Here is a 23,842-nt window from a genome sequence, read left to right on the forward strand (position 1 = left end):
AGAGTTAACATAAGATAAAAACTTCATTAGCTCATTGATCGATTGTTTAGGCGTCAAAAGGCTTACGGCAAAATTTTTGTCGGAACAGCTTAATGTCCAGCAGATAGATACCCGTGAAAAACTGTGTTAGGAAAACTTTCCGACACCTTTAGAAGAGTTGTTTGAACACTTAATTAAAAATACCCAAACATAAGTACACAGCTATTATGATGAGGTTAAGACGCAGTCTTCTAAGTATCAATTCAAAAGTAAGCTCTGACGGAAGAAAGTCACACGATTCAGATCAAAAGCCTTTTTTTTTTGTAATACTTTCAAAGCACTTTTGAAAGTACTTTTCACCGATTTTCTTTGACTGTCAAGGATTTATTTGTTATCAGTTCGTGCTGGCTCTATGGCCACCAATGAATACCATTTGGAAGTTATGAGCAAATTGCTCAAATTGATCCAGTGCAAGAGACTGGAACTGTGGTATAACAGGTCTGACCTCCTTTATCGTAACAACTTACACTAAGCTTCGAGAGACCGATACCATCGACCACGAGGTAAGGGGCAGCGGTGGGACGGAGCAAGCGAAGGCTGAATCCGAAAAAAGGAGAAGACTACCAGATATCAGATCGTAAGCTGAGATCTCGCTATGAACTGAAGAGTTGATACGAGGTTGCGCTAACGGACCCTCAAGCAGTGCCTAAAGCAAAGCTGCAAATGCATGCGATAAAATGCAAACTAGCAGATGTCTCCGTGTCGATGTGCAGCAGAGAAAGGGATGCGTAGCTCCGAAGGATACGTTTGAACCCAGTGTCGGATTAGGCCCCAAAGAGACGATAATTTGCGTTTGCTACAACTGCAAGGGCTTTGTATGCTAAAAAATGCTTGAGAAGAACAAGACAATTAACAGGAACCTATGTGTCTCCCAGGAGGATCAAGTGAACGAGGCGTTCTAATAAAAGGGGCCCGGCAAATGAGGCAAAATCATCATTTTCCACATCAAGGCCAAGCCGCACGCATCTAAAATTGTCAAAGTCACTCTGCGAGAACTTCAGTGAGAGGCTATTTTGCACTTACCATATTTCTGAAGCCTTGCCCCGGCGGATTATCATCTTTGCGATCACCGGCAAATAAAAATCGTAACGGTACATTAGATAGTGATCAGGGTTTCAAAACCTAATGAACACGTTTTTCAACATCAGACTTGATCGTTTCTGGCAGAAGGGTATAAATATATTGGTTGAGAGATTAGAGAAGATCGAGGAGACTAAGAGCGAATGGATAGGAAAATAATTTGTTACTAAAATTCAAATGAAACGGGGTGTTTTCCATTAGTTATAAACAATCTTCATGTTTCAATTTACTATAGAGTAGAAAATCACTTGAAGTAGAAACATACTAAAATGGTCTTTAAAATATTTGCACATGACAAGCGCATTGGCCGTTCATATCTTGCCAAATATGTTTGTTTTTTTCATAATCAACTTGAAATTAAACTTACTATCTTTGAAGACACTAACTAACATGAATATTTTGGTTGTCAGACAAGAGCTGGCAAATACCGCGTTTGTCTAAAAATAACCCGGTAAGGAAGGTTTGCTACAGCAAGCTTGTCGCACAACGTTCCGCATGGCTTTTGGAAATTTATTCGGGGAAAAACCGGTTTCGACATGCAAAGCGTGAAAAATTTACTGATTCGAAATCAACTGACGTGTAGAAAACACAGGCGACTTTTTGAAATATAAAGCAGATGAAACCGTCGCAGTTGAGTAGTCCCTTTTTCTACAGACAATATTTTATTTATTTATTTAGTTTTATTTCATTATCCTTAAATAGTAAACATTAATTGGCAATTGCAGTGCAAATACTTTCTTCGTTAACGCAGTACGGTATGTACAACAATGTCGGACTCCTGCAAGACAAAACAGTCCTTATTCGCAGTGTGGGAGTCTCGCAACGTCTACAGGAGCTAATTCTATTATAAAGGGATTCAATACTCGATCTAACCGGTGATGGTACATCAACTGTTTAGCAGTAGTAGTAATAATATTGTTGTCATCGATCTAGGCGCGTGCCTCCTCACCAGTGTTCACTTACTTATGAGACTGTTGTATGTATATTTATATATAACAAAACGAGATGCGTGTAAACACAGGGATAACCATAACGGTAATACAACTGTGGGTATTTCGGGTGAGCGGGAAGGACCAATCGAAACTTCATCCAAATTTTTTAGTGCGTCATTGCAGATCTTTTTTGACATATCCTACTTGAATAGTTTAGACTAATTTGCACCACTCCTTCTCGCTCTTTTCTAACACTTCTGCTCGCTTTGGGGTTTTACAGCGTATTATATATACCCTCTCTGTGGTTGATTTGCTTAACTTCGTCTGAGTTGGCGTTTGAGCAAAGCCTACTGTCAGGTCCATTTAAGATCAGCCGTCCTCATCAAAGCATCCAGCAGCCTCCACAGAGTATTCCTCCATTCTTTACTAACTCTTTCCGCTCATCTTACTTTATAGCGATCCGGGATATATTACGTTCAACTCGGCTATTATCTTGCAGTCATTGTCATTTTTGTTTTTGTTTATTGCGCATTTCATTAACTTATTAAACCTTTACAGAGTACAGCGGGAAATTCGGATCGTGCGAGCATCTGAACTAGCCGTCACGGGCTGCGTTTATACCCGCCGTTAGTTTTTAGATACACCCTTCGGCGTGATCGTTTGCTTTATTTGGTGCGCATCATACTCTTTGCTAATTGGTGACTCGTGTTTCAAGTCCACACCATGTAGTATTGACACCCTGCCTGGCAGGGCCTGCTAATCTAAACACTCAAATTTAACTAACTTTTTTTCTAAATACTTGGTATCCCCAATAGTTGTAGGGTTGCGGAATTACTATGGCAAATATTTAGTTGAGGAAATTTTTAACTCAAAGGTTTGGAGTAAACTTTAGGAGAATTTCGACTGACGTTAAAAATGCAGATTTTGAGAATATTTTGCGATATTAATCCGGCCACCGTGGTCCTACATGGGACGTTTATTATTCCTAAAAATAATCAGCCATATCAATATCATTAGCTTAGCCTAAAGTTAATCGAGTAGCCTCGGACTGTGTGTAAAGCATTTAAAATCTAGAATTTAGCATCTAGAATTTTGCACCGCTTTACCATGACGCCTGACATCTACAATATTCACATCCTCCAGTAACATAAGTTGATCAAGTTGAGTCAACTGTAAGGTAAGCTATGGACAGCTATATTCCAAACACCTGCTGATATCTCGCTTTATTTCCTTTCTACAAATAGTTTTTTTTTTTTTTAAATCCTTTTCTCCTACTTAAGCGACTTCGTCTGGTTTGTTAATAAATTACGAATTTGTTCATTCATAACATCGCTTGTGTTTTTCTATTGGGTTCAAGCTGGTGGCCTCAATATTTGTGCATATTCTTCCTGGTGCTCGCGTGATAGCAATCTGGCATGTCCCTTGACCTCGAAGCCTACTTGGCTCTCCTTGTCAGCATGTAGTATCCCTAGCTTTGAGACGACAAGATGCACGTTTTTGAATGTAACTCTATTGTAACAGTAGGTGTGACATTGCAATCTGTTAAAGCAAATGACAAGTCAAAGATGACCTCATTGATCCCACATGCAGGTTTCTGAGACGACATGATTTGCCCTGACTTGGGGTAATCTTTGGCGTTGGTCGCTCAAGGATTTCGCGGCGTAGTGCCGCTTACTTATGTCATCCGAGCTTCCGGATGGTTTCGATGTTATCCGAAATTAGTCAATACACAACTTGATAGTGTTTAGTGGTATTGGTACATGTACCGTCACGCTTAAACTCTGATCATGAACCTTCGTCATAGTGGTTTGTTCAGGAAATGTGTTCTAGCTTAAAATAGAAAGGCACCTCCTTGAATTTCATAATTCTATGAATACTTTTGCTCCTCATATTTCTCGCAACACATGTTTTTTTTTCTGAATAAGCTCACTACTCTTTCTTGCTCGCAAGATTTAAGCCGTGTATTTGTCAGTGTTTTACAATTGCTGTATCTATTCATTTGCTATATTGCTTGTCCCGGTTCATTCTTATTGTACACACTACAGACCAAGTGTTGTAGGACTACATATCTGTCGACTAATTTTTGGAGAGGGCGCTTGAGGTCGAGGGAGTCCTCTTGACTGATCTAATTTTTTTACAACTGGAGGTGAATTTCGTCGTTGGTCGCTAAAGCTGGCCCGTCCGAGCAGCACTGACCATGAAGCGCAGATCCTGGGTGTCTCTCAATCCTAGCGGTGGGCAACAAGGTCAGGTCGGCCCGTCTCTCCTCCGTTGGTCTGTGAAGGACCCTGTGGACTGGAAGCCATCGTCGAGTCTTCCAAAGGTGACCAGCGGCCGCTCATTTCGTTTGCTGGGGAGTCCCGCATTCGGTAAAACGCCTAATTAAGAAGCAACATATGAAAAAAGCGATGCTATATTATTAGCCCAGCGGTAAATCAACGCTACTGGAGGATTTGAAGGGTTCGCAACGATTGAAACTAGTAGGCTATATAGATAGGTGTTGTTGATTAATCAGTGGTAATAAGAGCTGCGTAGGGAAGGGTAATACCTGAATGGGTGGTGGAGGTGGAGGCGGAATGGGCGGTGTGATCGAATCTCTGTTCAGAGCACTATCCCGGTAGGTGCCATGGCCATGCTGCGGGCAGAGTGGTACCGACTTGACCGACTGTCTGTCTCCTAGACTCTGCCTGTCGCCTTCGGCTCCGCCAGCACCGCCACCACCGCTACACACAGGCCCAGAACCAGCCATGATAAGCACTCCATTGGGGTGCTTACGGAATGCCTGAAGGTCTACGTCGGGCAGGTAGCGTCCATCTTCGACATCATCTACTAGTTGTCCACTCATTGGGGCTAGTTGACTTGCCAACTGCCCAGTTTGGTGTTGCTTGCGCAGACAAAGCTCTGCCGCTAATGCAGCTTCCAGTTCAGAGGAAGGAGCTGCAGGCGGGGCCAGTCCAATTTCCATTGACACCTATCACAAAAACAATTTCAAGTCATTCATTGCAGAACTTCTTAATCAGTGTAAGCCCTATGGATCTATACAATGTTTGTGTATAGTACATAAAATAAAGCTAAAAAAAATGCGTAGTGCAAACTTTAGTCAATTTGTCATTTTATCTATCCAATGGTTGCTCAATCCAACTGTTTAAGTGGAGTTCGGTTTGGAGCCTTTAGATAGGGAACTAGCCATTATAAGCAGCTTTCTATCAGCTGATTATCTTCCTGAAAGCTATCCGTGGACATTAAAATAAACATGGAATCCCATTAAATAAATCGGTCCTTATACTATTATGAATGGGTTCGTAAGTGAGAATTGGTATTAACAAATAAACTACCGATTATTCGCCAGGTTTGAGTTACTTCAAAAAGATTATATTAGCTATAGTACCTCGATGAATCCAGTTGAAAATGCACAATATAAAGGTGCTCAAAAAAGAAAGGCTTTCATGATTATCACTTGATGTATTATAACGTGCAAAGCTGTATATTTGCCGTCGGGTCCTCTATCACAATGGCAGATACCACAGTGGAAAACATTATTGTGATAAATGAACGCGGCATAATAGATCCAGAATTTATTCAAGGATTGGCACTGATTTGTCACCCCCCATTGATATTAAAATTATCCCCAACGAACCCACGATTGTTGTTAGTGTGTTAAAATATAAATATACTGCTTCTAGATGGGAAATCTTCAGATTACCGCTCATATTTTTGCCCCAAAAGCTTATTACCTGTAATTAATAAAGCCAGTAGGTGTGCCTCACACCGTTAAATTCCTCACGGAATCATACAATCTTATACGTTTTATTAGCCCGTCCTTTCAACTATATTCTTATGGAAGAAATAATTCTAATCGCCGCATTAGTAATAATTTTTTTCATTGTTGATTTGTCGCGTTAGAATTTGAACACGGCAATGCTACTTTTTTGACAAAAAATTTTAGCAGTTATAAATAGCCCATTCCAGGGGCTCTTTTGACGATGCTTGGTCACCCCACACATACATTCAACAAATTAAAAAGTGTTCGTAATGAAAATGATAAAGAAAAACGAAAGCACATATGTAATTGTGTAAAACGCTAAGCATTATTGGCCAGATGGAACTGGAGAGTGAGGTTAGTGAAGCTCCAGTATCTTGCTTGAATGCTGAATCGTTATAGCATTTTTAACCTTACTCTTGAGCTGCCTATCAGGCACTGTAAAACCTGATGCCAAGGCGTTTGTGAACTAGCTAAGGTAAAAGAAAGAGCTAACTTCACAAAATGGATTCGACTACAGGGACCTAATTAAGCTTTTTGATATCGCACGTCTTCGCGCTTCTTTCAAAACGTCCCCTTTACCTTTAATTCTTCTCTTAATTAATTTAATTTTAATTCCTCAGTAATAGGTTCATTCTATTTGGCATGCCCATAAAATACTTTTTGTCCTGAAATTCTTGCTCTTTACTTACTCGTTAGCACACATAAACAATTTATCTTTTTAAATCCCTACTTGTTTGTAGCCTTGTTTGAGATCTGTTTATATGAAGACAAGGTATCCATGATTATTTGCATACCCACTATATTGATACGTGGTTATGGCTGGCATGCGACATTTTTTAATCAGAAAGTCGAGACTCAGCTAGGGATTCACCTCCTAAACACAGATTCACTCACAATACGGTTTCTTTCGATTCTGTAGTTTAATTCCTCATGATATTTACAACTAGATAACCCGTTTCGGTGATGGAGAAAGGGTCTCTATCGTATCCTTGATCGACTATATTAAATCTGGCCATGATCCGCTTAGGTTTTCTGTGAACATTTTCCAAGTGGCATTATTTTCACCTTCCCGGTGCTCCATCGACATACCCAGCGATTCCTTGAATGGAGTCTAGTGCTGTGCTTCGAGCCAGGCCTTTCCCTGAACAGGTGCTACTGTCTTTTTATAGAATTCTTTTTGAAGGGATCATTACTTGTGGTTGAAGAAAGAAATTTTCTAAGCATCTAAGCTCTGTGTCAGCGACTTCGTGTGATGTTATTTGTTTTTTTTTTAATTATCAAAATCTGTTTGTAATCGAGTCTTTTCGTTGAGCGTGGTATTCTAACTTTTTCACGTTATATACGTTTCAAACCTGCAGCCTGTTTTACAAATCAATGCATGGATTTCTTATAAAAAATATTTAATTTCCACGGTCGTCATTTTTCCAGGTATTTTCTTAGAGGTGACCAAGGTGCTCCTTCAGTTAACTGACCGCAAAAACTGTGTCGCGAATTCTGCGAATTACCAAACCGGTTACATTTGTAAGCCGTAAACGTCCTTTATTTAATTTAACGGAAGACAACAAAAAGTGCCGTGCAGAGTTAGTGAAGTTTATTATACAAGTTGCCTTAGTGTTATTGCTACGCTCCTGGTCAGTGTAGGCTTCAAGCTTGTGTGTTCAAATAAAATATCTATGTAACTTAGGTCTAACGTTTAGTCTGATTAATGCTAGGTTCCCTTTATGCATTGTCCGACACACCAGCGAAAAGGTATTCACCTTCCCGGTTCTCACTAGCAGAAACGTTATATGGTTGAATTTCGTTGAGCAGGCGGTGCTTTTTACTAGTATAGTATGTTATGCATCTTGCAGATCTTTAATACTTTAGTAGCGAGTATTATGGCTTCCATTGCAAGTAAAACTACAGTAGGAATTTACCAAATGCATCTTTTATAAAGAATACAAATATATGCAGAAACAATGTACAATCGATTTTAAATAAACTATGTACATGGCCGATATTTGCGATTTTGCGCTGCAAAAATATTTATATGAACATCGAAAAAATTTTACTTTGTATAGCCTGTAATATATTCTGATGTGTGCTCGTTTAACTGGTTCATAGATAAACTTAAGAGAATTATTGTGGTGAGGCATAGAAATTCAGGTTGCACTTACGTTGAGTGCTTGGGTTCTCTTTTCAAAATGGAAGACATAATGCAAAACTGTAGTATAACAAACCTTTCCAAACCTCAGATCTCTTTACTATGAAATATAGAAAAATGTATTTCAGACAGTGGTAGCAGGTCTTGCACGCCCTATGATATATATGGGAAAATCCAAGCTCGGAAATGAAAGTGTACAAGGGTGAAAAGGTACACTGCAAGGCAATTAATATTATTACTATACCAGCATAGTGAAGAGGTTCCATCACTGAAACCGCGACACTAGTTAGTATGCATTTAAACTTGCCGAGACTGCTAGTCAGTAAAGCTCGAAAAGTTAAAACGCATCTTAGGCTCTTCGACAATGTCATACGTTTCTACGAGATCGGAGACAGGTAGAGCAATCGAGCAAAGCAAGCACTGCGGATTCCTAATAGTAGCTGTTGCAGCCAGTGATTTGCTGCATTTTTCGCCTATGTATGAGGTACCACTGCAGCCGCTGTACAGTATGGGCAGCCTTATATATAAGAACTTGTAAAGGCAGGTTAGGGGCATGCCCAACATGACCAGACTCTTCGCAAATAATGCACGTGATAAAACCATATACTCCGACACCATTCAGTTGGACGTAATTCACCGTCGTTCATAGAACAAACCAAAATATACAAGGCCCTTATCACTTCGTGCTCATATAAGGCAAAATCCTTTACACTGTGAAGCCAACGTTGGCCTAAACGTATCGAGTAAGCTAACGGTTGTGTTTATATTCGCCCCTGAATCACCGATACTGTTGTTAGTCTACAGAAGTTCCTGTTATCGTGGCAGATGGGCCTTGCTCGGAGTGCTTAGTGTTGACGAACAAAATCAAATCGGTGGCTGCCGTCCACATTCACACACTACATATACGAGTCATTGTAGTGCCTAGAACACTGTGCATATGTCTTCTTATGGCCGCACGTCGCTATTATCTAGTGTAATCCCAGTTCAGTCACTAGAAACAGTACAAAGTATGCATCGTCATCGGATGAGCCGTTTGATGCAAATGTGTCTCGGTCTCACACCAAATAGCTCCTAAAAGCATTTAAATATAACGGAGTCACGCATACATTTCAAACGCTTAAAAGTTCACTTAAGGATTATCTATTAGTAGACAGATACTACCAGAAACAGCCTTCGTGCCGTCGCCATAGCTTGTAGACTAATATCCAGGCTACATCGCCCTAAATATTTCAAATTTTAGGTTGGATGCTGCCGTTAAGCATTACTTCAGATAGCTGGCCTCCACCACAAGACAAAGTGTGCCTAACGCCGGTTTCATAGGTACCATCGCTCTTTGGTTCACACCTTTTTCGAAACACAATAGTAGCGTAATATTAATTTTCAATTAAAATCTAAAAGAAGCGAACATTTGTGACAGAGCTCTTTCTCTCTTATGTTATTCATAACATAAAAATGCTGACGATAGCCAGAAGCAAAATCAAATAGATATGTTTTTAAAGTACGATGCTGGACCAGGTCCTGCCGGTTGCAAAATATTCGTCTGGTTAAATGACTTAAATATTCCGTGCTCACCACATGTGAATAGCTGAGATTGTTTATAAACATAGAACAGACCCACCGTACAATTGATAAACTAAAGCTGCACATGAACAGAATATAAACATAAATTGAAAATATGTGGTAGTGTTGACTCCTATTTTAAAACGATTCTATGTAATTAGATAAATAATCAATGTCACTTAATAAGTATAATATAGTTTTTCAGAAAAATATGCTTTTATTTTCCCTTCCTAAAAATGCGCATTTTTTATAAGAAATTTTATAAGGACCTTTTCAAAGCTTTTATTTTTATTGGAAATGGACTGCATACGTGAAAGCGGAATCATTGACATAAAGGATAATAGAGCCCTATAGAGCTTTTTCTTCACAGTTAACGAATCAGAATTTTTTGTTTGAGGCGCAATTTTTCATCAAAAAACTATAACTAAGCATTGCCTTTCATTTGCGGTCTTTCAAGTACGGTTTCAAACATAACGCCCTCTTTAGTCCGTTATTATCAGCGGATACGAACCGCACGTTGAAAACTTTTGGCGTTATCCATTGTGTGTTGTATTGTCTCTATGAACTTGTTGAATCAGTCTCTTGCTGTTCTAGTGAAACTAATCCTGCTGAGCGTTTTATGATATAGATTCAAGCTACATAATTTCGTCTTTACTACTCAGAGTGAAAAAAACGCATCTGGTTTATTAGCTTGATGCACACACGATCTCTTAGACGTTACTCCTATTTGCACAACTGAATCTCAGGACAGCTAAACTTTGATGAGTATCCTAGTGTAGAACTTTCTCTTGTAGAATTTGTATTCCGTTGAGAAAAAATGGAGTTGCTGGCAGCCAAAAGGCAATAAATTAAGCTTTCGGAAATGTTGAACTGCCCCACGATTGTATGTATTGACATGCGGTATCTTGTAGTGGAAATTGAAAAAGCAAGGACCCCTAATTGTTTCAAGACATGTAAAACTGTAGTTTTGTACTAAAAAATTGAAATAGACCTTTGCTGTGAACTCCATTCCTTGTTATATAAAGTACGACTTGCCGAAATATTGTGGAGTAAGAGCTGTTAACTAGCTGCACAAACGTACCTCTTTACTCCTGCGAATCTTGTACTCCCGCTCTCTCTCACGTCTCTCCTGAATTTTATTGTAGCACGTGATGGTAATGGAAGCGCACATGCCCATCACCAGTGCCGTGAACACCACCAAGATGATGATCATGTGGTCAGAAGTCAGCACCAGAAAAATACCAGAGCCTGCATGGACAATCAAAATTGTTGATTAGGTTGCTACTAAAATCAAGTGTCTAGAGATATGTGGCAGAAGTCAGGTTCGGGAAAATGCAACACTGAAACAATGCTTGTTTATATAGATATTGTATCTGTCACTAAAGTTCAAAGTTAAATATTATAAGAACTCTCACGAGTAGTACTACTTATTCCAATTGTCCTCCTCTAATCCAAGGAAAAGTGTTCAGTTACCATCCATATGTCTTTCACCATGTAATTATCACCAAGGGTTATCACATCACTACTATGTTGTGAACAATTAATTTATAAATAAAATTATTGAACGTTTGCTAAATGAAGTTTGGGATATACTTTATAGTTGAGTGGTTTGAAAAGGAAACGCGGTACTTATCTTTTCTTTCCTGGCCTATAATATGGCCACTGCGCAGACTGATTGATCCGATATTTAAATATTTAGAAATCTCATTTAGTTTTTAAAATACACTTTAAGTTCATATATTTGCCTAGCTATGCGTATTGATCATTGGAACCAACTTTTTAATGATGTGCTCGACTTTTTACCTAATTGATGGTTGCTTAACAAATTTGCACACACTTAAAATTCAATCTTTGAGCTTTATGGCACTTGAGAATATCAAGAAACAAAAAAACTCAGGTACTGAGTAGACATTTGCTGAGGTTAATATACATGCTGGCGTTTAATAACAAAACAGATTAACAATGTTGAAGCATATTGGACAACATTGGTTATCATTTAATTTTTCCGATAGAGTTTAAAATTGTAACTTGTTGTTTGTTAAGAGTGTAAGACGCGCACTTACATCTGGAAAGACTTTAAGCGAGAGTTCCATTACGTAAAAATGTGTCTCGCCGAAAACGAAGCTTGACTTACCGACAGAAAAACCAAAATATTGCTATGACTGGGAAAGATAACCTAGGTTACGAATACAAGAGAGTAGTCATGGACGAAAGTTTTCATGCTGAGCTTATTATATCCGATGTTGTAAACTTTTATACACGAAAACTACTCACCGTACACCATGAAAGTTAAGTACGTTTTAAGCATGCTAAGGCATAAATATCATGTTCCGCCGTTTGGCAAGTACAAAACAAGCGGTCGTCTGCTTCGACGAGAAAACCCCACCTTCAGGTTATTTGGATCGTGGCCAAAACGAACTTGGCCGCCAATGATCATGTTGTAAATGTTGCATTTAGCAAGGATGGCATCATACCACAATATATCTTCTACAGAAGTCATTAATCCAGAAGAAGTCTCCTGATTACTTGAATTTCTTTTGGAACAAGGACTTCTGATTGTTGAACAGCGTAAGTCTTTGGAATCTTTGTGTGAAGGTAAGACGTTCACAAATCCTGCTACACCAATTCGGACATGTTCGAATCTTATAGAGGAATACTGGTAATAAACATTTGTGCGGGGTTTCAATGAGCCCTCCGCGACGCTCGGCAAGAACCGTCAACCTGGAACACTTAAGGATTCAAATACTAAAGCTTGTTCCTGCTGTGAACCCATGGATCGGCTAAACCCGGGAGCGATAAAATATGAAGACTCTTCAAGAATGTATGAGGCAAAAACGCACCACCTCAAGTTAAGTATGCGCCCACCGTGCACCACCACCCGTGCGTCGCGCAAAAGGGTTGTTGCTTCCGGTGAAAAATCGTGTGTCGCGAATTTTACACGCGGACCTTAAGTACTATCCGTAGGAAATACAACTCACCCAAAAATTGCCTGCAGCGAGCCACAGAGCCCATAGAGAGTTAAATATCATCAACAGCTTTAAAGTTAGCTTCTTTCGTGCCAGCGATACCTGGGGAGCCAGCCAGCCAGTTCATAGAATACGATACATCATCCTGCACATAAGAACTTTAAGCACACAGTATATTTATGAACTCTTACGCTGTAGAATTATGTAATTTTTGATGTATCATACAGAAACATTCTACATGGCACTTCAGAGCTCATCGTATTTTTCAAGATGTTTTGTTTGGCTATACTATTTTAGGTGCTCAGCATAATGTTCATGACGAATCAGTGTTGAAATTGATCCAAACAAACTTTAGCTGGCTGTTGACTGTAACGGGCGCCCATCTGCCGTTCTTAATACTACAAGAAAGTTTGATCTTTTTAGAATGCAAAAATGAGATCGTCATGATGGAACACGATGCGTTATGTTTAAAAACTGACTATTATCCAACTTCTCCGTACTGGATGGACCCCAGTAAAACATGAACTTTATTCCTTGTCTGAAATCGGCAGTCTACGTTGTCGTCAGTTTCTATGAAACGCGAAATTTCCGTAGAAATCGGTAGATCTTCAATAGGTTCTAGATTTAAAAGATTTAAAAGTTTGCCTAAATGTTTGACAACCATTTTCGATACACCTAGATTTTTATCTAGATATTAACGGCCGTTTTAGAAAGAATATACTATTGTCAATTGGATCGTCCAAATGAGCATTAACGGTTGGTCTTTTTGAGACAAGTTGTGCCCTTTCGCACCGTTTGTACTGTTTTTTTAAACTTTTGACTCGCTATCAACCCGGAATTCAGCTGCTTTTTTGTATGTAGCGCATTTACATGACACGTAAACAAATTTATACCTACCAGTATCGTTTGATTCTTGAAAAATGACTAGCGAGTGATTTAGGTCTAGAACTGAAGGTGTAATCATAATGAATAATGGCTAAATTAAACAAAGATCACCGTCAGAAATGATACTTATAGGTAGTGTCTGTTTGATACAGGGACAATCCTAAAAATAAAGCATACAAATGATTCTTAATTTAAGCGCCTCACCCTGTATTTAGTTCATGCTCGACTAATAAATACCTTTTTCCAGGAGTAGAATTGTTTAAAATGCGGAATAGGTTACACATATATATAACAGTGTTCTCATTAAGCCTGGATTAGGTACACATACAAGTGGAGAAAAAATAGTTTGGATCTTCGGTCTAGTATGCATAAAGCGCGTTTACGTAATAATTGTAATATATGAATGAAATCCATTCCAGTAGCGTGATAGAATATAACTACTGTAAGTGGTTAATTACCATGGAATAGGCCTCAGGAGTGTGTTCACCGGACGCCTATGTAGGCGTTGGTAAACTCTCCAACAATCGTTTACGGTAAGCGCAATACGTATCAAACATTAAAGGAAGCTGATGGGATAGCGGCGGGATATCTAGAGCAGGCTAAGTGCGACAAAAGTAGATGTCTTAAACCAGGAAGTAGATGGCTACCACGCGAGAACGAAAATTCTACTGCACAATGTCATGGTAATTCGAATCGAATGGTGCGGATTTCGACTCACGGGTCATGAAGTGCTATCCTGTCTGTAAAATTGTGCATGACAGATAAAACAGCTTTTGAAAACGCGAATAATCTTCTGGTGGGCAATTTCTTTGTCCTACATGGGGATGTTATTCTGACCCATCTTGGCATATATAGTACGCCTTCCTCAAGTGAAGGAATAGCTTTGCCAGGGGTTTTTTTTCCGTAGAGCGTAATGTTAATCTGTACGGCTAACTTAACATTGGATTAATGAGAAAATTTTCGATTTCAAACGGTGAATTATGTCGAAATGACTCATAAATATAAATCATATTTCAACACTTTTCTCGGGAAGTGGTTTTTCTTCTTAAAAAAAGCACGATGCAGATCAATTATCTTGCAGAATAGTTAATGAGATTTGAGCCATCCTCAATGGGATAAGTTTTTTCCGAGCAGTGAGATGAACTCAATTGAGAGAACGTGAATAATCGTAGAAAGCCATGGGATCTAAACTGGCGCCGCGTATACAGTTAAAGTTTAATTTAGTCCTGTGAGTACAAGTTGATTATAATATTTATAGATTTACAGTGGCGATCTCGAATTAGATTCCACTTTGCTGCTAGCGGCAAATATATGCAGTGCGTTAATAAATAATAAAAAATAACGAGCTTTACTGAGACAGTCATTGAGGGTCACTAATCACTGCTGGACTAGGGAACAGAATGGCTGCGCCGAAGTAACGGAGCCAAAAGACACAAAACAACAAACCAAGGAAATATGACTACTGTAGTTAACATGGGACAATAGGTTTATATATTTAACAATAATAACAGTCTCGAGTGAATGGCAACCGAACACCTGGGGAAGTCGTCGGCCGGCAATCGATTGTTTATGCTAGATTATAGGTGACACGCATCGAACATTACACCGGACTGACAGGATAACTAGAAACCTATTAGAACAATCTTATGTGAGACCAGAATTTGTGGAAGTTGAGTAGCTTCAACGAGAGAAATGTTGTTAATAGATCTACTGAATTACGGAAGTGGAATTACCGGAACGGGATAACGTAATTGGTAGTACTACAAAATCTCAAAAGGTTCAGAGCTGATGATATGGGCCTGTATGTACACTACAGGGTATTTTACATCGGGTGCAGCGCGAATGAGATGCGTTCATATCGGCTGAAAACGGTAACGAGATAGATAAACAAGCATATATAACTCGCGCTCAGTCTACTTTTCTACTAAAGCTCACCATCGTTAATTTTATTCCGATTTTTTCAGCAACTATTAGAAATGTTCCCAAGGGTTTATTATGAAAAGTCGATTGTTTTTCCACAAGGTTCTCGATGCAAAAAACTTTTGTTAATGATAATAATAAAAATGTTAATTTCCCAACTAAATCTAAAAAAAAATTTTCAAAGATAGATTAACATAGTTCATTTTTTTAATATGTAAATACTTCTTGCAGGGAGCAGTTTCTTCACCCGTAAAAGCGTAATACCAATTTGGCTAGTTTGCGAATCTAAAGCATCTCTTCCATATTCTACCATCGAATATTTTTCCTGTGAACAGTTTCGTTTTTTCAGAGAGAATAAGGTTCATTTGGGCAAGCTTTTATATATATATATATATAGGGCAAGGGTAATTTTTACTCGAATAGTTTATGATTAATTCAATATAAACCATCGAAATTCGTCTATGAGTATAGTTCTTCTCTAGAAGGTGGTCTTTCTCGTATGTGATTTTTAGTCAGTCAATTTGCAAAATGATTGATGAACCATTTTAATATACATAATTTGTTGCTACATACAAATGGTTGTAGCACATATTAAATGTTAGAGCAGGTTATTGAAATAATTGCAGTGCATGAGTAGGACCGTTGAAATATTTTATGAATGTGAGAACGGGATATGTAAAGCTGCAAGCCAGGGAAGTCAGGTTGCAATGGGACAACGGAATTGATGGCACAAAGTCCCACGAAAATTTAAGTTGGATGGCGTAGATACGTGACCGAACTATCTGGCCGAAGTCTTTGGCTGCGCGTAACACAAATCAATATTATTCATATTAGAATAGATTGATAAAACAACCGCAAAAGGATAAAGGGCTAAGTGGAGCAGAGTAGATACAACGGGATAACTGTTGGCGTATACAAAAATGCAATCTAAACTGGATTTAACATCAAGGAGCCATATTAGTTAAATCAAAGAGAAAACAGTAGCTCCATCTGGTCATCACCTAAACTACTGACCTCGAGTTCTGAGAGCGTTTGCATACATTAAACGTTCAATATTATAAGCCTGATGCTGAATGATTATACTAGAGGTAGAACACTTCGCCTTGGATTTAGTTCAGCATATCAAGTTTATAGGCAGCTAAAAAATGTTCCCTTAAGATATTCTCTTATTTGCACGTAAATTTACCCTGTAGCCCTGCATGATCGGTTGACCATGTGCAAGGCATAACAAAGGGAACACGAACAATAGCATGGCCAGCCAGTACTACGTGATATATACGCTATTACTTAGAAAGAGAGCATACCAAGTATGACTCTGAGGCATATAATGTACATATACTTACTCACTGCGCAGCGATTGGCGTCTTCATCGTATCGATATTTGCAGTTGTAATCGCCATCACAAGTCAATTTGTTGCTGATGCACCAGCCGTCATCACAGGAGAACTCAGTCAGAGGATTACAATCCTCTGCCAAGTATATATATGTTGGTTAGTGGACATATTATCAATAACTCAATACGTTATCTATGTTTATTACATTGTAATTTCATTTATTAAACGAAAAAACAGCTTGTCTGTATGGGGACACCTTGAAAATATACGCTCTTTCACGGTTGTGTTATTTAGATAGTTAAGCCTCCGAAATGCCTCCGATAGCACTATTCTAGAGATGGCTCTGTGATTTAAATAAAACAAAAAGACGACTATATATATATATATACATGGTGGTTTTTTTACAGGTGTGACCCTTTACTACTTATACTAGAGGGTCTGCGAATATTGTACTGATGACAACGAGATGAAGGTCAAAGCAAACAACTGTTGATGAGATCTGGGTAATATTTTTTTGGACGAAGAGGACAACCAATACAGTGAAAGTATTCTAACAATTAATAATAATCAGCATCACAATATAAATAAATATTGGTACAAATATAATAATGCTGTAATCGCATTGTAAATAAAAATCATATTTAAACCAATCTCCGATTTTACATATAAAAGTCTATTTTGGTTTTTAAAAACTAAAATGCCGTATATTTATTATCCTATGCTGAATTTCACTATTGAATACTTCTTAAGCCAATTGAAGTCCGCCAATTGGTCTCCTCAACTCAAGAAAACAACGAAAATTATACTAAAAGCTAGTGAAATATGAGAGTGGAAAATATCGCATAATATTGGAACTCTCGTTCCCTATTTTCCATCGTTATGGCACTTGCCCATGGGCCTTTTTAAAAATTTCAATTATAAAAAAATTAAAGATGGTTGCACTTAAATTAGTTATGGGCATATTAGAGACAAACTAATTTAGCATTAAGTTCTCGTTCTTAGGAAATCCATACGGACTGACGTATGTGCTTTTCACTAGTGGCGGTGTGTGTACAAACTCATGATTTACTCATGTAGTCCTTGTAGTTTTAGTTCTATGGGAAGGTTCCTCAGGTTTTTAAATCATTCCCGTGATGGCTTTGTAGTAAGATGTTAGTCCACTGAACTTAAGGATACGTCTACTTTCTGCAGCCAAATAGTACATACATGATTTGGGCAGATACGAGGTCGAATAAATGAACCTGACCGCTTACATAGTACTGTACCTCAGAGCTGGAAGTTGTACGACACGCGAATTTATGCGTACTTTCGCTTTTTCAAACATTGCGAGTTAGGTAAACATTGTATAACAAGATGTGATATTTACCATTGTGATCAATCAACTGCTGTCATACCAAAAATGGTGTTGCTAATGCAAAAATTGTAAGTGCACGCTGTCAGAGAAACCAGGCTTAAAGATCTACGTAAACCTGTAAAAGGTACTGCCTGCTAGGGATAGCATAGGTTCATTACAAAATCGATTGAACACTATAAAATTATCTACATAAAACTGTTTGTCAATTTGTGAATGTTTGTTATTGATCATTGAACTGATTGCTGATTTTTACAGAGACAATGGGCAAATATTGTTTCCCCACATAAATCCTGCTTTTTAACTAAAAAGCTCGACCTCCAAGGCCCGGATACTTTTCCGGTCGAGGCCTGGAAGGATAATTTCCCAATGGACTCGATACGCCAGATGGCACATCCGGTTACACCTTGATAACTATATAGCTTCTTAAAGTATTGTTTACCCTTAGAATCTAGCCTAAAGCTAAAAAATGAAAAATAATTGGTATGTTGTAGGCAAATGCACCAGTTTTACCTGTTAGTCTGTTTCCTTCAAATTATACTATATTGTTTCTAACTTCGGATTTACATCTTACCCAACTGCAAGCCTACTCTTGCCTCTTTACCCTATATGTGAACATCTGTAAAAATGCACCTACAGCGTATTTAATATATAGGTATGGACGAGTGAAACTATCCAACAAACAAAAGCCCTGGTATGTGCCGAGTTCCGTGTTAATTCAAAATTTTACGGGATAAAGACTATATCAGCAGCGCAGCAGTAGTAATGTAGGACAATAGAATAACTACATCGAAATAGTTACTTAGCATACTATGATCCAAGCTATGGCTTAGGTTAGATTGGAAATAATCAGAGAGCATATTTAGATACACTCTTACAGCTTCACATCTGGTGTTGACGTTAAGCATCACCTTAGACTCAGTATGCAAAAAGTGTGTCCACCCCCAATTCCAACCCTAGACAACCACTTGTCTCTAAATTTAATAGGCAAACGCATTACCAGTGCAACGTGACGGGAACACGATGACAGACCCGGATGGCATCGAACGTAAAGCGATATGGGGAAAGAAGTAAGAGACCGCTTTGACTTACGTTTATAGCCATTAAATGCGGTATAAAGTGCGCACGAACGATATGCCAGTGCTTAATGTTATTCGCAAGTCGATCGCTAAACTTAACGTCAAATCGGTGCGAACTGGACACTTTCGGGATAATCGTCTCGTTTTGACAAAAAAAAATGTTGAATGTCTTGGAGAACGTCGGAGATCCTATCATTAGCGAGGAATATTTAGGACAAACACGCCTTCCAGTTTGACTCGGTAACGCGGACATTCCCCAAACAGGGGTCTCAGTCTATCAGCCTTCCTGATAAATCGAGCATCACAGTCGGAAATGAAGCTCTGCGATGATGGAACGCGGGTCAGCCGGTGAGTGATGGAGAAGCAAGCTATCGAGCTGAAGCCGATTTTTTATGGTAACGCAGGAGCTTAAAATGTTTCCATTCAATCTTGTCGAAAGAGTGCTTTCCGATAACCAATTTTGGAGAGCTAATGAGCTTGAACAAGATATCACTATGCTTGAGAGAGACAAGACCTCAAATGAACTCTGAAATTTGGTCGCTGCTTAAAGCTGGTCGAGCTGACCCCAGAACGACACGATGCAATTAAACACATGAGTGGTGTAGTGCTTAGATCGACAACGACCTGATGGCTTCAACAATAGGGATTGGAAACGAAACATATCACTGGAACAACAGGTAACAGTTACAGGTATGTACATAACGGGCTACAGTAGAAGTGGGCCAAATGACACGCTAGCATGACATGATTTTATATCAGTTTCATTAAAGATAGTTTTTTCTTATTATTTAACCTCAAATCAGTTTTATTTTGAGCGTTCCTTCAGTTCAAAGGAGTAGTTAGGGGAACGGCTCTTTCAAATTAGTTCAGATGAATAGTTTTCATCAGACAATTTATAGCTAGAGACTTAATGCGGTATCACGAAACCGATACTATCTACAACACACCGTAGAACGTAATGCGATAAAGTTCACACGCAACATAATTGCATCATTAACAATGTAGATGTTCGTACAATATGTACCAAAAATATTAAATATTATGAGTATATTAACACATTGTAATGAAGTTAAGATCAACAGCTTTTCTGAGGTAACTTACTGCTTCAGATTTGGGACATGCGGATCCAAATATGATGTTGTGGGCAATGCGCCGTGAATTCTAATGATAATAATCTCATCGGTATTTGGATTTTTCTTAACATTTATATATTTGTATAATATCCATCAAAGATGGTAATGGTATTGTTATTACTATTGAATATGAAATAATGGCAATGAATACTTATCATAAAAACTAAATAAACCGGTAGCAAATTCCGGAACATAACCAGATACTTACTGGGGTCCATGACCTCCCTAAACGCCGTGTAGAGAACTTCTAATTTAGGCGGCTTGTTATTTTGTTTGAACAAAGCGCCCTGTGCGAAGAAGCGGATCTGCACCTCGTTCGTCACCGAGGTTGTCGGTTCTGCTATGGTTCCGCAAAAATGGCTTAGTCTGAAAATGAGTTTTAACATTAACCTGTTGGGATATTGTAACGGTTTAAGAAAATGGATAAAATTGCCTTCTTTATCTTAAGCAGCTCCCTGGCTTTATTTTCAACATGAAGCAGTATAAACTGTTTCTACTCAGATATTTATTAAGAATCATATAAAGCTCACATGACCGTATACGAATTAGTCAGGTAAAGGTGTCTCGAAATGACTACATTATAAACCCGTTTACTAGGGTAAGTTGATGGCTGGAGAATATATAGTCCTGTTGGAGGTTCCCAAACAAGTGTGTTTGTGAAAGGTTCTCAAACGGGCTTGATTAGAATCTTATTCAAGGGAAGCTCATGTAGTTTGCATGTTCTGAGAATATTAAGTGTACCGTCCTCTCTGAGTACTAGTCGTACAAATCAAGGTACGCATTTTGTACGCATACGGGTACATTTTGAACGGCCGGACGACGGATATAGACGATTCTGTATCCCCGCTTCAGTCCTTGTTGACCATCCACTGTTCGTTCAAAACTGTAAAAGCTCCTTATTGGCACGCATGGAGGCGGTTCATTGCTGATGTCTGTTTGATCGCATTCAATTCATAGAATTTAATCTGAATTACGTTTAATTTTCCGCAAGAAATATAACAGCAGGATGTGAAGTCTGGTAGCATGCTTGATAGGGTGCCAGCCTTTTTTCATGTATATATATCGGATAAGTCATTAGTCGACTGACGAAATATCGACTAGCGTTTCATGTCCTAACCGTATCCGTTGCGTACGGGCTGTTTATTTGCTTGGCCGTAATGCTTGCCATCGCTATCAGTTATGCTGCGTCCGCGCAACATTTGCGTGCATCAGGCGTGGCTGCGCCGCTCGCAACTCGGTGTCTTAACGATCTTGCGCCCCTGCTGTGATGCCTCCCTAACGGCTACTTTCCTAAGGACTGCACATCCCTCAAGACTCTTGGAGACTCGCGCCGCGCCCCATAGCGATAATACATTCCCGCCGTTTTCTCTTTTTGAAATTTCTACGGATCTGGCGGCTTCGCATCGTATATGACCGCTTGCTCCCCCGCACGGCACACGTCTAATCTCCTTTGTTCGACAAGCCTCTTTTTGTCGACACAAGTCGTTTCGCAACCGAGTCTCCTGTTCCGTTTCTTGTTTTAACGTTAGCGACCGCTTGATGTCTCTACCAGTACTGGAGGACTACCTGAGGGTCCCCAACTCCGTCTTCTCCGTCTTGTACGATCAAGCAGAAATCCGCTGGAAAGTCACTAGAGCAGTCCTCAGGTCTCGTGGTTCGGTTGTTTGCACGGATTTGGTCGAGTTTTGATGCTCCACTAAATTTTGAAGAATTGGACTGCTCGGTGACCGACAATACACCGACTAACGGCTAGAGCTTCTGTATCCTAATCGCGTTCGAAACAGCAGCTATCTATTGTTAACATTGTTGACTGCCATGGTATATGTATATATATAATAACTGAAACTGATTTATATATATATATATAAAGATCAGTTTTAATAATCACTAAGAAATCTCACCATTTAAATTTCCTCCGCTTTCTTGTCTCTATTTAATTAAACGAAACTTGTCCAAGCACTAACTCACCTATAGTACCTAACAACATGTGTATTAGTCCTTTGAATGCGGTGATAGCCTTTGTTTCAGGGGCACACCTATCATATGCTATTGGTTTTGCGCCTTAATATTTCGCAAACATCTTTTAGCAAAGTTTCTGCCTGAAAGCATTTATTACCTACGAACTTAATGGTAGTCCGATCATACGGTGTTTTCAACAGAACAGAAACATATCGCTCAATACTATCATAAATCCTACTGCGCGGCTTATTTTAGAGCTCAGTTTACATTTACTGTGTACTAGAACCAAAATATAAATTCAGTTACAAAGGATATTTTTGTAAACGTAAGAGCTAACACGATGAAAAGCTAACGTTGTTCTTGTCAGTTATAAACTTGGTCAGAATATTAAAGCAACGCTTAAGTTGCTAGCATTTAAAAAGTTGTAAAGATTAATTCCATCTTAAAAATGCAAGGCCAATTATTTTTTTACTAATCTCGTAAAATATATCCCTTTGCAAAGCTAGATGACGAAATGATGGAATAGCAAACTATTATAATCTATTAGTCCGAGAGACTATAATGTATGTTTAATAGTATTACTAATTACCGGTCTTGCTTAGCGCCCCCCGATATAATGTCGAGGAAGTTGGTCTGGCAGTTATTCGGCTGGGCCAGCTCATACTGCAGAAACGTAATATATATCTTAGAGCCATTCTGCACACGTATTGTCCACGTACAATCAATTGGCGACAACGTTTCGTTTGCATGTAAGATTATACTGTTACTGATATCAGAGTAACTGATGCGTCCATTCACACCGTCGCGATTAAATTTACACTCTGGGGGATCCACCTCCGTTTCTGAAATGGATTCAAATGCAGCTATAGTCATTAATACACCTCTAAATACAGCCTTTAACGAACAAAACATTCACTGCTATGTGCATAGAGTAATGCATTCTATAGTAATGATTACTTGGGGCTGCAAACGACCATGCAGGAAAAGCCGGACCGGACTATACGTAACGTCTGCCTATAAGAGGTTAGATCTGACGTCCCTGTGCATAAATTTACCTATTAATAAGCGTCCATTTATTGTGCTCTTAAAATTGTGCTTTTCTCTTATGGGCACAGTGAGTGAGAGTGAAAAGAAAACCGTTAATCTAACGTATGTGTGTATATATAACCATTTCTTGCATTTCGAGTTAGATGTTAACGTACATTAGAAAAATTTTAGGTCAATATAACGAGAATTTGGTCCACAAATATCAGGTAATATTTAGCTGTAGTAGATCGTATTGTTTGAACATCTCCGTAAGCAATTTCTAACCAAAGTAGCGCGTCCAGTAATAAAGGCAGCATCCCATTTGTCTTATCTTATTCGACATAAACGACTTACTTGGCGCTGGAATGAAACTGTACACAGCTTTGAATCCGACATACTCGATGGATGCGTCCGAGGTGAACTTCAAGTAGAGCTCTCTTCCTTCACTCTGGATTGGCTTGGGAAATTCGCGACCACAGAAGGTGCCAGCTAACGGTGAATAGCCGTGACCCCCGTTGTGTACCTCCAACTTGTCGAATTCACATGAAGGACTCTCCTCTAAGTGAAACTGATCGCGGAACTCCAACCGCACCATGTGATTTAAAGGAGCTGAGGAAGTGCTAAAACTATGTTAACAACCATTCGAAATATCTGTTCTAACACTTTGAGAGA

The 23,842-nt window shown here is 38.9% G+C and overlaps 1 protein-coding gene across 1 annotated transcript in view; it reads right to left on the reverse strand.

Moving 5' to 3' along the window:
• Positions 1–2,559: 2,559 nt before the first annotated feature.
• Neto (Neuropilin and tolloid-like) overlaps positions 2,560–23,842 on the reverse strand; it is a 59,730-nt gene continuing 38,447 nt past the window's right edge. Inside the window, exons 3-9 of the mRNA XM_022842359.2 lie at positions 23,525–23,779; positions 22,734–22,986; positions 20,394–20,551; positions 16,632–16,757; positions 10,599–10,765; positions 4,600–5,022; positions 2,560–4,429 (exon numbers count right to left, since the gene is read on the reverse strand). Of these exons, the coding sequence (XP_022698094.1) occupies positions 4,280–4,429; positions 4,600–5,022; positions 10,599–10,765; positions 16,632–16,757; positions 20,394–20,551; positions 22,734–22,986; positions 23,525–23,779 (1,532 nt within the window). The 3' untranslated portion in view covers positions 2,560–4,279. The remainder of the gene's footprint in view (positions 4,430–4,599; positions 5,023–10,598; positions 10,766–16,631; positions 16,758–20,393; positions 20,552–22,733; positions 22,987–23,524; positions 23,780–23,842) is intronic.

This window comes from Varroa jacobsoni, unplaced genomic scaffold (assembly GCF_002532875.2).
Source record: "Varroa jacobsoni isolate VJ856 unplaced genomic scaffold, vjacob_1.0 scaffold_986, whole genome shotgun sequence".
Classification (NCBI taxonomy): domain Eukaryota; kingdom Metazoa; phylum Arthropoda; class Arachnida; order Mesostigmata; family Varroidae; genus Varroa; species Varroa jacobsoni.